The sequence below is a fragment of the Dermacentor variabilis genome, chromosome 4 (genome assembly GCF_050947875.1).
Source record: "Dermacentor variabilis isolate Ectoservices chromosome 4, ASM5094787v1, whole genome shotgun sequence".
NCBI lineage: Eukaryota > Metazoa > Arthropoda > Arachnida > Ixodida > Ixodidae > Dermacentor > Dermacentor variabilis.
In genome coordinates, this window is record NC_134571.1 from 34,428,939 (window position 1) to 34,446,441 (window position 17,503).

At 48.8% G+C, this 17,503-nt stretch overlaps 1 protein-coding gene across 1 annotated transcript in view; it reads left to right on the forward strand.

The window, feature by feature from the left end:
- fy (fuzzy planar cell polarity protein-like protein) overlaps positions 1-17,503 on the forward strand; it is a 49,143-nt gene that overhangs the window by 28,129 nt on the left and 3,511 nt on the right. The window contains exons 2-9 of the mRNA XM_075688633.1: positions 6,297-6,418; positions 6,945-7,098; positions 8,464-8,580; positions 9,154-9,351; positions 10,620-10,715; positions 10,936-11,069; positions 13,038-13,234; positions 16,792-16,918. Of these exons, the coding sequence (XP_075544748.1) occupies positions 6,297-6,418; positions 6,945-7,098; positions 8,464-8,580; positions 9,154-9,351; positions 10,620-10,715; positions 10,936-11,069; positions 13,038-13,234; positions 16,792-16,918 (1,145 nt within the window). The remainder of the gene's footprint in view (positions 1-6,296; positions 6,419-6,944; positions 7,099-8,463; positions 8,581-9,153; positions 9,352-10,619; positions 10,716-10,935; positions 11,070-13,037; positions 13,235-16,791; positions 16,919-17,503) is intronic.

Consider the following 17,503-nt stretch of genomic DNA (forward strand, 5'->3'; position numbering starts at 1 on the left):
ATAACTTTATAGAAAAAAAGCGGTCGGTAGGATGCAACGCTCATTCCTATTACTTTGATTTGTCAATCTACCTCTGTGACATTCGACGGCAAGCTGCAGATGGCGTCAGCCCAATCAGGAGCGCTATCACGTAAACATACACTTGTCCCCCCGAGACGTCCGTCAACCCGATTTGGAGCGCGGTCCGCTCAGTCTCGAGAGCACGCCCCGTATGTAGCTTCCACCGCGGCGTTCACACACTGCGTTCGTGGAGACCCAGCGTTGAGAGGCGTACACCATTGTGCACGTGTACCCGCTATTGCGACGCTTGCAAGAGCACCGCTGCGCAGGACACGGCCTCCATTCTGAAGGACCGCCCCAAGGAAGTCGGTGTCCACTTCACGTCCGTTTTCCTCCTCTTTTCTCTCGCGTCCTCATCTTTTTGGGGCCAGTCATACGCTCATTTCACGGACGTCGTTTTACCTCGAGCCCCGTTCTTGTTCTCGATCCAGCACCGCCACCTCGGGCAGTGCTTTGGTTCGAGACGGTCCCCCCCCCCCCCCCCCCTTTATCGTGCGACGACGGAAGATTGCTCAGTGCGAAGACAGACACCGCCCCTCCCTCCCACATTTCGATTGAGCGCACTCTGGTGCGCGCCACGCCCCCGTAGCGCTCCGGCCGCACTGCGCGCTCGCCTTTCAGGATGCGCACGCGCGCACCGCTTCGTGGGAAAAGGAGACCATTGTTCACCCGGCTCGACGCCACCCCCATTACACCATCTCGGGCCTCACCTTTCCTTCCTTCTTTATTTCTCTTCGCCGGGCACTGTGCCACTTCAAGCACGGTATGCTTGCGTGCGCCGCCTTGTCTGCTTTCTTGCCGTTCGGACCGTGTGCGTGTGTGTGTGCACGCGTAGCGTAATGCCAGCCGGAATGGCCATCGCGCAGTCTCGTAAATTGCACTCTTGCTCGCGCGACGGGGAAAAAGAAAGAAAGGAAAGAAAAAAAAAAGGAGCGCGGGTCCCCAAGTAGTAGGGGGAGGGCCAAATAACTGTGCGCGATGAAATAGAGGCGTATGTAGACTGTAGTCCAGTTTCTGGTAGTTTTTACCGGGCGAACACACAGATTCCCACGTTCCAGTCTCGTCCTGCACAAGGCACGGTGACTTCAAGTGGTGACACGTCTCGAAGAAATGGAGGAAAGAGAGTAAGAATAGCAATGGGGAGGGGGGGGGGGCGAGTTTGTTTAAGTTCACGGTGTAATTTCTGCAGCGCGAAAAGAAAGGTAAAAGATTGAAGGAATAGCTAGAGAAGGCATAGCAGCGCTCGTGCTCGTCCTTCTCTCGCTATTCCTTCGCTTTTTTTTTTTTTTTACCGCTCTTTCCGCACTTCAGTGCTTCGCACTGCAGAAATCACACCTGGGAGGAGGAAAGAGACGGTCCATCAAGCCACACGGCCGAGCCAGATCCAATTTCGGACTGCGCGTAATGATCGGGTAGGCTGTGTTTCGACGATGGCAAGCGGATCGTTGACGCTGCCTAAATGTGGAAATACCGGAGTATTAGCGAAGGTGACTGATCGGTTAATACATGGCGCCGATCGATGCACGGCGCCGAGTGTTCCTTAAAACACAATCGTTTTTTATATGTCAAATAAAATGAAGTTGTCCTCGAATACGATTATCTTCGAAAATATATTTACCGTAATCGCGAAATTCAAGAATTATCAATTTTTCGTTAATTGTGTATTTGCTGACTCTACATGCTCGAAAAAAATTGTCCGCCAGAGCATGTAAACCACCCGTGTATGCAAGCAGCATTTGCGCAGCTAGCACATCTTCTTTTATCCAAAATACCAGTTTAACTTCTAGTACCCAGCATAGCATACGCAGCAATGCTTCGCGTAAGAAGGAGCTGCAGCCTTTACGCATGCGCTTGTTTGAACAGTCGCGATCCCTCCTCATTTATCCATGTCGGTATACGCGTATACGTGCTCGAAATGTGTGAGGGTATCGGATGCTCAGTTTAACGGCCCGGCCAGCGACCGCGCGGCCAGCGCGAACATATGCGCGCTCCACTCCCTCATTGTGCTCAATTCCGTCGCGCGTAGTTGTTTTTCGCACGATCTCACCTTGGTTAGGCGATTGATCTTTCGGCTATGCTGAATCGGCCTGCTTGAGAACGCGGACGAACGCCGGCTGCAGGTGTACGGAATATATACGCGCAAATACCTTAGCGCTTGCGGGAGTGCATGAAATCGCAACGTGTACAGCATTTGCCGAAAGAAACGAAGCCACTGTACGCGTGACCACAGCTGAATATATGACGCGGGTGGTCCGCCCGCTGTTTCAGCAGCGTTGCTCGAACGCTCTTGAGAGGGAGGCCGATCTCGCATGCTTACATTGCAAACGCAGCCAGGACTCGGCAACAATCACGATATCAGTGGCATTGTTTCGTATGACATAATTTGTATATTTTGTGGCTTGGCAGTTAAAATGCTGCTCAGCTGACGACGTTCTACTTTCAGGCGTGTGTGATATAACTTGATAAAATCATTGGCCGGCGTTCGCGGGCACCCGCCACGTGTGAACAAAGAGAACCTCTGTGCATACGAGCCATCGAGAGGCATGCGCCAGCACGCACGCACACTTCCGCACGACAGCAGCGCAGGGAGGAAGAGGTCATTTAACATGATACGCAAAGGGGGCACGACCGCGCCTTTGGCTGGGAAGGTCCGACCCTCTGCAACGGTGCGCGCAGAGTCGTACCACGCGCACGCGGAGACCGTGAAAGTGGCGTTGTGACGCGGTTCTCACGCTCAACGAGTCTGCCGCCATCTAAGAGCCACTCCGAAGACCGCGATGTTGTCGGTGCGTTCTCCGCTCGGGGTCGCAAGGTGAAGCAGGTGCGGGCGACCGCCGCCTCGGCCGCGCGCACCTGACGCACGCACCTTGCGCTCCGCAAGGTGCGTGCGTGAGGATTAGCTGCAAGCACCGCTGTGGGGGTGGGGCGTGTGTTCCACGTTTCCTTTTCTTTCGTTCTTTTTTTTTATCCTTTGCAGCTAATCGAGTGTGTGCTTCCTTTAGCGGGAAGAACGGAAGTAGGAAGGTCGCTTAAAGCATTAACGTTTTGAAAGAAACTTGGTTACGATGGCGATGTTGTCGCGGCCGGACATAAGAGGGTGGGACAACTAGGAAATGACGGTAAATGCGCGCCGGGTCGCTCTGTATACGCATCGCTCAATGCTGTATTGAAGTTCCTCCCCTGTAGATACTATGACGCGCCGGTTGAGGTGTTATCCATGGAAAAGACAGGAACGCTGCGTTTTGAGTCCCTTTAGCCCCTTTCTGTTAAAGGGGCCTTGCAACACTCTTACAGCGAAGTTGTTTATGCGGACCCTGTGCCGTCGATGTCGGACTTCGCTAAAAAGGGGCCACGTGACTTAGCGGGAGAGGAAAAGATGAGCTCAACAGGGGGAAAGGGGTTGGAACTCCTTTTCCCCTGTGACAATACTATCTTAAACGCTAATCTTATACGGTTGTGACACGGTGCATTTTTGGCGATCGAGCCAGATCGGCATCGAATTTATCGACGATTAATTCCACCCTGCTGCGAAAGAAACAAGTGTTATGCTGGCGGTTTGCGGCCAACGAACAGTGCCCAGCGATTGAAACGCGATACTAGGAGCGCGAGGCTGCCGGCACTTATTGCGCCAGCAAGAAGTTCCGGCAGCCACGTCAATCGTCAGACCAATCTAACCAGTCGTCAATACGATTGCAGCGCCCGCATCTCCCGTGGTGGGCCTCAATTGCGCCCGATATACGGTTCTTTGGATTAGTGGTTGCGCACATTCTACCCCAGCTACAACTATGGGAAGACCACGAGTAGTGGGAACTCCTGAAGAAGAGGCTGCCTACCGCGAGCGTCAACGAGAGTTGGCTCGTGAACGGGCTTGTCATCGCAGGGCCGACATCGAGCTGCGCGCCAGAGATGCCGAGTTTAAATGGCGGCGCCGGGAGGCCGATCCCGAAGTGCGCGCCCAATACGCGGAAACCGACATCGTCTGTGTTGTAACACTCGGTGTAACTAACACAGCTTCGCTGTTCGACCATCTTCAAGGCGGTGATTTTTTTTTGTTCGCAATTTGTAAACAATGCTACCATAAACACGCGCGACAAATTCCGCTGCATGCAGCAGGCATCCCACACTCTCACATAAAAGATAACACTCTCTCTCGCGGCTCTCCGGGCGCGCTCAGTTTTGTCGCCGTCTGTGATGTCATAGAGCAGCGCGATAGACGATGAACGCCAGCCATTGCACGTTTGTTCATGACCGCGAGCTGCTCCCGAGCAAAAGGTCGCACGCGGACGCATGCACAGCCTTCCAACGTTCAGTCGGGGAAGCTGCGGCTGTCAACGCGTTCTGCCTGTCCTGTCGCCGCTCCTTTGAGCCGCCATCCTCGAAGGGTTACCGTGTGTGAACCGCAGAAAGACCAAAAACAAGAAAGGTATGCTGTGTTGAGGGGGAATGGGGGAATTAAACATTGTGCTCTCTAGTATCTGCGTTATTATTAGGTGCTCTCATTTTTTTTTCTTCGAGAATATACCTTTCGAGAGTACCTTTCTTCGATGCCTTTATTGAAATGCATCGCACTCGCTCCAGTGGGTCTCAGGTTTGAAGAAAACGGGCTGCAGCACCCCTTTCACAGCTCTCTGCATGGGCTAGCGCTCTGTCTGCATCAACGACCTTTTCAGGGAAGATGGGACCTTGTGAAAATAGTTCTTGAGCGGTTTTGTGTGTCCCAAGCCTCTCCGTTTTCTTTCTTTGTGTGGAAAATAAACGCGTCTTCCAGGGCCGGTATACTATAACGATTCTGTTCTAATGTTATTCCTTTTCGCGCTTCGTCAGTGGTCCGAGCGGCGTCACGTCTGCTTTGTCACCATGCAGGATCGCCTCGTCCCGAGTGGTGGATGATAAGAGAGGAATCGAGCGAAAGGAATCCTTACGTTTACACTGGTCCAGGTTTCGTGTTGACGAGGATGATCACACTCGAGCGTTCTAACGCGATAGCATTAAAGGGTAACTGAAGCGATTTTTCGATGTCCACTGATCTTAAGAAAGCTTTATACGTTCTCTTTTGCACTCTGATTATCTGTGCCAAACAGTATGACTGCAAATAATTTAGCTTTCCTGAATATGGATTTTAAAGGTTGGTTACATGTTCTCGACCCATTACTTTTTCACTAGCCACCGTTTGTTGGTGACGTCAGAGACTACACCGCCACTGTCGCTGAAATCGCCGCTGTCTAGTTCGAAAGTTCTGTAAAAGCACTGTGTGTCGTTAGGAGACATCGTAAGCTCCGCTTCTTTGGCGTTAGCGCCACGTGTATTGCGTGTTTACATTATGGTAGTGTACGATCTGACGTCATCGACTCTTCGTGATGCCACACGAAACTGCTACCCGTTTCGGTATCTGTTTTATTGGTTACTTAATATTATTGATAAATTTCTAAGCAAATTGAACCACCCTACCGGTGACAGGACTGTCAATGCCATTTGAAAATGACAATATCCTAATATGGTTAAAAAAACGCCGGAGTTGCCCTTTAAGTGCCCCGTGTCGCAGAAAATCCGGTGTCGGCGTCGGAGTCGGCGGAGTTGTCCGTGAGCGAAAAATGCCGTATATATTTAGGTATACGTATATCCCACGCCTTGCTATATGACATGCGGTATATGCCGGTTATGTTTCCACACCATTCTATCATTAACGTTGCTCATACCTTGTCTTACATTCTTGGCAAAGTCATTCCTCGGAATTTAGAGAACGACAGCTCACAAACAAATAAAACACCGACAGCGCATGTTTTTTTTTTATGTTAAATCTTTTCAGACTTAAATATTAAAAGTGTGAAATAATAACGAAAACCTGAAAATGATGCAACTTTATTGGCGCGGTTGTGCACTACCTCCGGTATCGGCTCACGCAAGAGGCCGCGTTTCTGCCAGAAAGCTCACCTTCGCGCATATAGCGTTCGCCGCTAGTGTTTACCGGTAAACATTACGGTTACATAAGCTGCAGTTTCCGAGAAGCGTGAGAAGCAGTCAGGCATCGTCAGAGTTTATGTTATGGCCATTGCGACATACGCTTTATGATTAAAGTTGTCGATCATTTTCGGCAAACGCGTCTATATATGCAAACATCGCCGATTGAGATGCTCCGATATATGTGACTCGCTGTTCTCAGGTACTTTGCGGACTTACCCGTGCCATAATGACGCTTGAATAACGGGAAGTTCTTACATTCTTACTTTTGTGCGCAGCTACCATTTGCGTCGGTGGGCACGCTCAACGGCGTACACCTGTTCTCCCATCTGAGGGGCGCTTCCCTGCACAGTACCACCACCAAAGGAGCCAAGGCCGTCTGGAGGAGCTACCACGACAGGTGGGCGAAGATGTCCTACTCTTACCTGTGTCCGATCATGCGGCTGCGAAGCAGTTATAACCAAAACTTTCTTTTCTGCATAAGCAGTGGTAACCGCGAGGGCAAGTCTTGCTAGAGTTAGTTTTATTTCGTATGTAGAAAAGAGAATTTGATATGTTATTTGAGCTAATTTTCTCCATAGCGTTTCTCCATAGAACTTAACTTGCTAGTTGAATTACTAGTGTGCCACGTGTTGTGTTCACCATTCTGCTTTGTAAAAACGAAACAGTGGGACTATGGCTTGTCCGACGAAAAACAGCACAATTTATGGTTCTTTGTAACTAATACAAAGACTAAACTAAAGAGTAACTAAAGCGCCGAGCGCTTAGATATGCCGTGACGTGCGTTTGTTGTCCTGTCAATCATACCTGAACCTTGAATAGTGTTCCGAGTAAGAGGTTGCGCGCAGTGCTATCATGCGCAAGCTCTGCTGGCTGCGTCGTGACGCCTTCCTGCCGATATGAAGCCCGCCTGCTCTGGTACGCAGCGTGGTGTTACTTGTGGTGACCAACAACGACAACTCGAGCGACGAGCACCTGAACCGGCTGCTGGACAACGTGTTCGCCGCCATGGTGATGGCCGTGGGGCTGGAGACCCTGCAGACCATACACAACGTCGACAGGCTCAAGCGGGAACTCAGGGTCAGTCATGTGCTTCATGCTTCGTCACACTTCCATCACTTGCGAGTTAGCATTTAGAACAAGGCGCCATCAGACGATGGGCACAAACATCTAGGCAGTTTTCTTTTGCTCTCTACGCTTTGTTCAAAAGACGAATGTCCTACAAGGCCGGGATAATGTAATGATACTTATATATATTCCAATGTCATTTCTTATCGCGCTTCGTTTGTGGTCAGAGCGGCGCTCCCCCCGCGTTATCAAGGGATTAACCGACCGTAAACAGTGGACGGTAAGGGTGGCACAGAATCGAGTGGAAGAAATTGATGCCTTATACCTGCCATGATTCCAGTTCTTTTGCCCGTTCCCACTGTCCGCGAGCCTCACGGAATCGAAAAAAGGAAGTAACGGCATGTCGCGGAAGTGCTATTCTGGAAGTTGGGGAATTCCGCCATATTGGCTTCTTAAACCAATCACAAGGAGCGTAGCTTGCCGGTGAGCCAATCAGAGCTGACAAGATGGCGAAATCGACGATGTGGTGGAATTTTACAGTGTCTAGAATAGTGTTCGCGGTTCGCTGACAAAGGATACAAGATTACACTATGTTAAGCAAGCAATCAATAAATAACACATGTGAAGACCCTACAAGCACTCGCGATTTTCCGTCATTTCATTATGTGCGCATCGACCGAACGTAACGATCACCTTCAGTCCACAATGACGAAGCACAGCGATCCCCTTCGGTCTGCAGTCGCGAAGCACTGAGAACTCCTCTGTAACCTTGCTTGCAATAGAGCCAAGCGCTTAGCCAGGATTTTCTTTTCGGGATGAGGCTAAAGTTACATTTTGAGGGGGGGGGGGACTAAGGTTCCATTATTCCCTGTTAAGTTTCCCGTGCTTGGTGCATAATAATACAACTATAATCGTGAGCAGGCCATTGGTCTGCCTGAAGGTGTGCACCATCCTTGTCTGGGGCGCGTTGTAAGGATATGCTCCTTTGTTGATAGGCGATATGCCAAGTATAAAAGGGAGCAGGGCGCTGGCCGCAAACATTTCAGCGCGGGGGGGGGGGGGGGCGGACTAGGGGAGCTGAAGTCCGGTAGCCCCCTCCATCCTTGGCTGCGCCACTGAAAAGAGCTAGACAGTCCGGCCCAAGAGCTTTCTCGTAATTTGAGAAAAATCCTAGAATTTGCAGAACCTGGCGCATCCGCCGAATCTAGGTACGCTTGTAAACAAAATGCATCTTCCGATAGCGGCATGAACTTTGGCAGGTTCAAGCCACCGTGTAAAGTACTCGATACAACAGTGCATTTTCTTTTCGGAATGAGCATCAAGTGAGCGTGAATGGGAACACTGAGGTTTTTGCCTTGCTTTGACTCCGCCGTCCAGGTTTGTTATCCCGTGGTGGATCATCTGTTGTGCCAACTGGATCAAGATGCCTGCACACTTGGCGACCTTACGGGGGTCACCGACTTCATCCTATGTACAGAAAGCCAGGCGCTTCAGGTATGTTGCAAAGCTCGCTTTATTACTTTACATAACGATCAGAGCTTACGGTTACACTCTTTAAAGGATAAAGAATTGCGGTTGTGCATGCTGTAAAAAGAAACGAAAGATATGCGCTAAGAAGAACAAGAAGGAATGTGCTTTGTTATCAAGAACATTTATTTCTCCCTCTCTCTTTCTCTGTTATTTATATCTCTTTTCTTCTTGTCTTAAGCACGAAACCGCGGAATGCTTCTCCGGCGTCGACAGTAGGGTCGCATATTGCTCGAAAAGTTTAGCACTGGCGCGAATTAGCCCAACTCTCTTTGGTTGCCGTTCGCCGCAAGGTATCTTAACCTTTGCCACGAGGTATTTGATCTCATTGGTAGTAGTCTTATGTAGCCGTTAAAGTAAGGCGTTTGTGCATTTTAGCCGACTCTTCTATGCCGAACTTTTCTTTCTTTTTGTCCCACAAGTCACTTGTGACAGATCACGGCATTCATAATCACGGCGTGACGGCGATTACCCCTTACACTGTCGAAAGCGAGTGTCGGCAGTTTCGTTTGACAGCCGGCGGGGTGCCCGATTGCGCAGCACTACCTGGACACGTTCGTGGAGGAAGTGGACAGCCTGTACGGCTGCCTGTTGGTGCGGGGAAAGGTGGCCGTGGCCACCAAGCAGTGGATGCGCCTCACCCGCGAGGAGACCACGCTGCTGGCTATCGCCGCCCGCGCGGGCACGCGCTGCATTTCTCGCGAGACGCCCGTCTACCTGCCCACCAGCTGCCCACTGGTGAGTAAGCGCGGCTGGCCGGCAAGTGCCGGACAACACTATAACTTGGAGGAAGATTGGCCGCTTTAGTTTCGCCGAAAGGGATAGGTTGAAAACCTGAGGCAATAAACTAATTCGTCGGGATGCGTGCAGGAAGAGCGCCTGTGTGTATATATATACGTCGGCCTCGTCCATTCCTCGCTCACAGCCTACGCACATGAAATGAAGGTTACAGCCTGTTAGGACAACGAATAGCGTTTTCCGTGGTGGAGGCAGTTGGCTGCGCAGAGGGAGCATTGTGTGCGAAAACCCAAGGGGAGCGACATACATTATAGTTGCGCAAAGGGCGTCCAAGGATCATTGCAGTATTTAGTGGAGCGCACAAGCATCGCTGCAGAAGGGCCCGTTAATGCGTACGATGGCTCGGTAACATAGTGCAGACACGCAGATGTGATGATATAGGCGCTGCGTTGGATACCGCGCCGTTGCTACCGCCAGCGTTCCGAACAAGTTCGATCTGCAGGTCGCGCGAGCGGAAAGGTCACCTGGCGGTATACTTTACATAGTGGTCCGCATGATCGGCTTCTTTGCCTGCCAGTGGCATCGCTCGTAATGCCTAACCTCGCTTTCTTACTACAGGTAAGCTGTATATGGCTAGGGTTCCGTGAATTTTCGTTCTTCGTGAACTAAACCTATCATCATCAGTGGCTCATACCCCCGTAAGCATTCATGCTCTCGAAAGGAAGCAAAAAATGTCGAAAGCAGGAATGTCGAAAACTGTCATCATCAATGGCTCCTACCCCCATTAGCAATGGTTCATCCCTTGTAAGCAAGCAAAAAATGCAATGCTTCATAGTCCCGTAAGGTTCAGGGCTACTCACTTTGCGTGAATTAGCTGCGATGACACTACCCCTGTTGTCGTTGTCGGTGATTTCGATGTGGATGTGTCGGTACTGAAAAGGGAGCGGTAGCGGTTTACGCATTCCGCGCTGCAGACATATCGCTTGTGATGCGACACCGATCCGGCCCACCGAACAGTGGCGTACGTGCATCGATTTGACATTATCAAAGAATTTATTTGCAGTTGCGAGTGAAATATTGAGTACTGATCAAGACAATAAATGAGTGTGCGTACCTTTTGTCATGATGAGCACCCATCAAGACTACAAACGAGTTTGTACCTTTGTTCAAAATGATGTGTCATCTCCGTGTTGTGTGCTAAACAGCACCTCTGGTCAGCCACCTTCACAGAGTGGAATGGCTCATGATTTTTCTGCTTCTCACCGCAGGTCAGCAACCGCCTGGTTACACTGCAGTTGACGCAAGGTGTTGAGCTGTGCCTTCTCTGCGGACCAGCACCATCTTTACCAGTTCTCGAGGAAGAGGTACGAAGCACCACACCTCTTGCGACTTTTACGTACTCTACACCTGACCGCTTCAGTTTCGGCGAAAGGGATATGTTGAAAACGTATTTGATCATATTCATCATGAAGCGATGTTGATCGTATTCATCGAAATGCATGCAGGAAGATCGCGTGCTGACCTTTTTTGTTCATGCTGTAATATGTGGGTCTGTAAAAACATCTTTTTTTTTTGTCATTGCAGGTGTGCAGGTTCTGGAACGAAGCTTTCGACTTGCTCAAATCGGCCTCTAGTGTGCATCCTAGAAATTTCCCGCTTTGCTCGACGTCCGATAAGAAGACAGTGACGTTGCCTCCACTGGACAAAAACATTCTGGGGTAAGCACCCTGTATTACATTTATCATGCAAATGTGCCCCATTCAGTGATATATATATACATATATATATATATATATATATATATATATATATATATATATATATTCCTCGCATAAGATATATGCTGTTACGTTGATAATGGCTTCGCGACTCCCAAATGATGCGTAATGTTACTTCGCTCTTGCGATGCACCATCCTCGTGAAACGGGCGTATGTGCAATTCCGAAGTTCACGGAGAGTTGGAAAAAGAAAGGTTCCAGTTAAGATTATGAAGGGAAAAGAAATGAATTAATATAAGGCCGGTAATACCGACAGCATATAGGCTGCAGGGGCTCGGAGAGCACGTGTTACATCTACAGGTATTCCCAAGCTACAGCTTTCAAGTTCATCAATGCCAGCAGTACGCTGTTTTTAATATGGAATGCGAGTCTATAATTAAACTGACACTACAAAGAGAACAAAGGTATGATTTCACTTGTATTAATAAGTTACCTTTCTAGAATACCAAAAACGTCCCCTGTTACACCGCGAAAAAATGCTTGGCAAGCCAGAAAAGACGCGAGAAGGAAAGACATGTGGCGCCGCCGCCTTGAAGTTCCCGCACCAGCTTACTGCAACGTCATGAATTATGATGGCGTCTGCTGGAGCCTAGTTAATTGCTCATTAGTAAGAAGTTGACTACATTGTGTTCTAAAGTAGCCGCAGATTGACCGTGGCATGCTTCAGAAACTTTTACCGAACGAAAAAGAAAAAGAATAACTGAAATTTGTGAAATCATACTGATGTACCAGCGTTGAGTTTCTGGCGCGAAATTCAAGAAATGAATTTTGGACCTTCATATTAATAATCAGTTTATAGCAAAATTTGCGAAAATTTCGAAGTCTCCTTTTAATGCTTATCTGTTCAAACTAATTTAGTTTTTCTCTCTAGTGCCCCTTTAAGAAAGCTTTTGTCACGTCTACGCCACATCAGCATGTGCTGTACCTATTCTAGAGCGCCAGCTGCGGCTAGCCGAGCTTTATAGGTCAAGATACGAGCACGTGCGCACTCTTTGTCAAAAGTAGAGAGGTCACTCGTATAAGGGAATAATGACCGATTAAATTCGATATATCACGTGACGAAAGCTTCACATATCGAACTCGGGGAAGAAAGTGGACTGCAGCCTGCTCCCGCAGCGCTCGGCGACTATACCCTTCCCCCTTCTTTATAAAGCAAAAAGCTTTCTTTGGCTATTCCGTTTTCGTGGTCGGTGGTTGGCGATCGGACTTTCACCGCCTACGAAGGATGCACTTATTCTCGTGCAACCGAGTTGCCGGGCGCGCTCATCGCGGGATGCCAACAGTAAATTTATCGGAGAGAGACTGTGATGTGAAGAGGAATAGGCGCTATTTTCTGCAGCCCTTTAGGAAGCACGACTCAGTGTTAAAAAGCCTTCGATGCGAACGTAGTTCTCGCACACTGCACGGGTTCTAGATAAGCTATTTGCAAAGTTAAAAGAAATATTTCGTCAAATTTCATTAAACAACCAGGGGTATTTCGGAGGTTGTGAAGATGGGCACAATGGGTGACAGCGTGAAGGTACAACTTCGCTCCGTTGGAGGCATGCCTTCGTAACATTGCTTGGAGTTGTTTGTGTAAGCGAATATAGCCGCGCCAGAGCTCTTGGGAATCTGGAGGTTTAGAGAATGCTGTGGTGGAACGCTCGGGGAAGACAGCCCCCTTCTCCCGCCGCCGCCTCCTTCTGTGCGACTGCCGGAGAGGGCAGTTCTCTACGGAAGTACGCAGTTAAACAACGAACGCTATCCTAAATGTCCTTACCGCAACAAATGTACACCTTCAAGCTCACAATTCCTTTAATAAAGCGAATAGCTTTCCAGAAGCATCCGCCTGTTTGAGAGGTTAATTGACAATCATTGGCAACGGTTTCTGCACAATTTCTTCAACCTCAGTTTCTCTGCTCGTTTCAGGTTCCTCCTGGTAAACGTCAAGAGGCAACGGAGCCTGACGAGCGTGCACCCCGTGGAGGATGAGATTGGCCGCACGAAAGACGGCAAGTGTGTCAGCCTGCGCAAGCGCCAGGAAATGCTGCGTGCGCTCTACAAGCTCGTCAGCTCCGCCTACTTCACGACGCCGGACGCCGCCGAGGGGGCGGCCTCGAATGCAGGTGCGTACTGTGGCCTCTTGTTGCGCAGATTCATGCCATTGACGACTGCAATTGAAGCACAACAGTGCAGCCATGACTGCGGTGTCATACCCGAGAATTCGGGCAGGTGAGGCAGCCAGTTAGGTGCACTTATTCCCGTGGCATCACGGCGTAGGCGAACTTCTTTCAATATCGGCATCTCTGGGGAGTCGTGTTTCGAAGCGTGGAGGGTACGTGCGGTCTGCTTTCGTGGGCGGAACCTGTACTGAATTCGTAGGTCCCGAGATTGCCGAAGTTTCGGTTCATTTACGCAACTGCTTCGCATTATAAGCGAATCTGTTTCACTACCACGCTCTTCCTATCCTTTTTTCTAGTATCTTTTAATACCTTTCCTCTGCAGAGTATGTTGGTGGCCCTACGCATGCCGGTCTCTCAGGCGAGCACACAAACTCCTTAATTAATGCTTGTAAACAAATTGGGTGCCATGATTCGGCTTTCTTTGGTGCTATGACTGCATGCTTGAGCACGGAAAGTTACAACCAAACCTTTGGCATTGTAGATATTTGCCACCGCTGAATGGTATCCAGGGAATTGTTTGAGCATTGTTTAGTCACATTGTAATGGCAATGAAGGCACAAATTTATAGGAAGAACCAGGATTTTATAGCAGTCATGATGAAGGAGATTAGTATGCAGAAGGCAGAGGTAAGAAAGAGGAGATGACTGAGAATGATAAACAGACAGTAGGTGAGAAGGACATGTAAGGAAGATATATTTCCCATACCTGTTGCTGCCACAATACAAAGGGTGAGCCTGAAAGGTCATAGCACAAGGATAAAAAAACGTTCCAGTTTCCAGGCAAAGGCCCTGTTCACTGAACAATGTCACACAAAACAGCAAGCTCAAGTTTGCTTCAGCAATCTTCTCACGCACCTTGTGTTGGCAGATGGGAAGATTACCGTCGTTCTGATTCAGCTTTTTTGTTGTGCAAGCTAGGCAAGGAAGCATTAGATGTGATGGCATGATGGGGGTGTGCAGAAATAAACAGTATAACAGTAATGGTTTCTATGCAGATCATTTGACTGTTGGTTCTATTACTGTTAGTGTGAACATATTTTAAAGAGGCATGCAGCTAGAATTATTGAAATTTTGATGCATTAATTATAAAAGAACACCAGAAAATGCATATTTGTATACTACAATTCTAAATTCAGACTGAAGTGGATATTGCATTATTAAAGTTTTGACTGATGGCTGTTCCAAGGTCTTAAAAGACAAAAGGGGAGACTGAGCATTGTGATAAGTATACTGGTAGCAAAATTTTTGGAACGCACTACAGCAATTAATAAAAACCTACTCTCTAATAAACAATACATGCACACTGTAATTGTAAGACCAATGTGCATTTCATAGCCATCCCCGTGAACCATTAAATTTCAGGCTACGTGCTCCTACAGCAAGGAAATTTAGCGTTGTCATGGCCAGTCGTTGAGTAAATATTTCCAGCAAAGCGTGTTGTGTACCTAATCGTTGTTTTGATGTGGAGCAAACGTAGTGTGGTTGTGATAAGCTTTAATGTCTTGATACTGAGTTGTATACTGTGAAATCTCGATATGACGAATTTCAGGGGACCGCGGCAAAAGCTTCGTTATTTTGAAAGGTCCTTAGAGTGAAAGCCCCAAAATGAACCATTTCACCCACCAACCCCTCAATCAGTTTGTCAGTTGTGTCATGAAAAATTGGAGGACGCTTAAGCTTCGCCTTCAAGAGTTGAACGCGACAGCGTTCCCGTCGACCCGCCAAGGGGTGTAAGACAATGGGCTACGGCGCAGCGACTACGCGCCCCGCATCGGACGCGGTGAGCGTCGAGCAACGCAGCGTTCGGCGCGACAACGAAATGTGCGCCTGAGCAAGCGACGCACGCCTGAGCCTTAGAAACAGCTCGTTTCTAAGGCAACACCGCGTTCACCAGAGGCGCTTTTGTACCGCTTTGAAGCATCGAACTCGTGGCTCAGTGGTAACGTCTCCGTCTCACACTCCGGAGGCCCTGGTTCGATTCCCACCCAGCCCATCTTGGAAGTTGCTTTTTATTTATGAAGTGCCTGCCGTGATTTATCGCTCACGGCCAACGCCGCGGACGCCGACGCCGACGACACCGGCTTTTCTGCGACACGAGCTCCTTAACGCTATCGCGTTAAAATGTCGCTGTTGGCTCTCGGCCCGTGCCGTTGCTATTTTGCATAGGTTCCGCTGCCACAAACCCCCAGTGGCGCGAGCAAGAGAGACGCTGATGCCGGGAAAATCACGAACAATGAAGAAGCCCCATGTTACCTATAAAGGCTAAACCCCATGAGCGCGATTTTGTGCGCGACGGCTTCGCGCGACGGATCGTGCCGTTGCTTGAACAGATCGCTCGGTCTTGTCGCGCGATCGCTAGGTTTTGCAAATCTAGAATCCGTCGCTCGTCGCCCGGAAGTGCTATGAGCGACTAGCCAATAGTAGGCAGCCGGAACAGGATGTACATTAGTGGCGTACTACCGGTTTGCGCACGTGCGCGCTTCTCACTATACAAACGGAACGAGCAAACTACCAAATTTTGATATGTAAACAAAATAAACCTATTATTGCAAGACCTTCAGAAGACTTTACATTCCGTTGTACAGCCAAACAAATTAACTTAAACAATTATGGCAAGTGCCACGCCAGGTTTGGCGCTAACTCGATCCCCTAATACCGGCAACACTGGAGAGCTGTCGCGCGAAGCGGTCGCTCGCTTGGAGTTTGACTAGGGTCCCTAGAAATACTTTCTATTAAGTATTTCTAGGGACCCTAGTTTGACTTCTGAGCAACGAGCGAACGCGACAGCCATCTCCATCGCGTCGCTTGTCGCTTAAGTTCGTGTTTTTCACACTACTTGCTGTGACAACTTCAGGTTCAGGTGTCCACTCCAAATGGACACCTGAACTGTTCCAAAGTGCAAGCGCATGTAAACATCGTCCGGGAAGTGCGACTGTGCGGCGTTCCCGCCCCGAGCGTGGATTTTACATTCCTCTGCGCGCGTAGCTGGTATGGCCGCAGAAAGAAGCTCGAAAGAAAGAAGAGCGGAAGAAGGAAGAGACGCGTCTCCGTTGCTGGGCAATTGCACTTGTTTGGGCGCAGCATGGGCTAGCATGAACCTGTTGCGTAGTTACCTCCGCAATAAAGTCCCCTCCCGGTGTTCATTTTTTTTTCCTCCGGCGCCGTCTCGGGTTTTTCTAGCCTATGCACCGCAGCGTTCGCTTTTTGCCCCTTGTTGTCTGCTAGCCTATTGTTCCCGCTGCCGTAAAGGGCACAAGGACACCCAAGAATCCCAAAATTTCTGAACATTAGCTCGTACTACTGAGGCGTTGTTAACATGACACGGAAATTGAATAACGATCTTTATTCTGAAGAATCTGGTCTTATGAAGTTCACAGTACTGAAATATTTTTATGTTGAAACTATCAGCAGTGAGCAGGGATTTTCTGAAAAGTTCGTTAATGTGGTGTTCGCAGTAAGAAGGTCTCAGTGTAGTAAGTCATGAAAAAATTTTCTTTGCAGGCAGTTCAAGTCACCAGGCTACAGAAGTGTACATGTGTACAGAAACGCACAAGAACTATGCCCTTCGAAATAATGATTATCAGCTGTACATTTTGTTCTCATCATCTATACCGACATTTACCATGAGGTAAGCTTCACAGACATTATATGTTTGCGCACTTTTTGCAAAGATGCCGTTTTTGATGCAAGAGCACAGTAGCGACGCATTCACCACATGCCCTGCATGCTCAAAGAAACATATCGTGCAGGTGATAGCCTAGGGAGCATTTTCAAGTGTCAAGGAGGAGGGGAAGGAAGACAAAACTAAACACGGCATAGTGTTATCTGCAGCGGCCAACTATCAGCCAACTATTTTTACTGGGTATGCACCATAGCCATTGATTAAGCCATAATGATGGCGGTGACCTCAAGTCCAAAGCGATGACCGTTAGGATTGGGGCATCCTGCTGCACCATAAACATTGAAGGCCACATTTGCATGGTGGCAGCAGTAATGTTCTTACACATTAACAGATACCTTGAAAGAACCATCAGAAAGTTCACTATTAACACCCATGCCCAAACAGCACTGGTACACTCATTTCTTTATTATTCTTTCTGATGAGAGGCACTCGTCTGCTTTCAGAGAATGGCAGATGAGCAAGTTTTTGAAATTGGCATTGTCTGGCAAAAGCTACTGGCTCAGTATCGCGTGTGTTTATATATAGCAGACA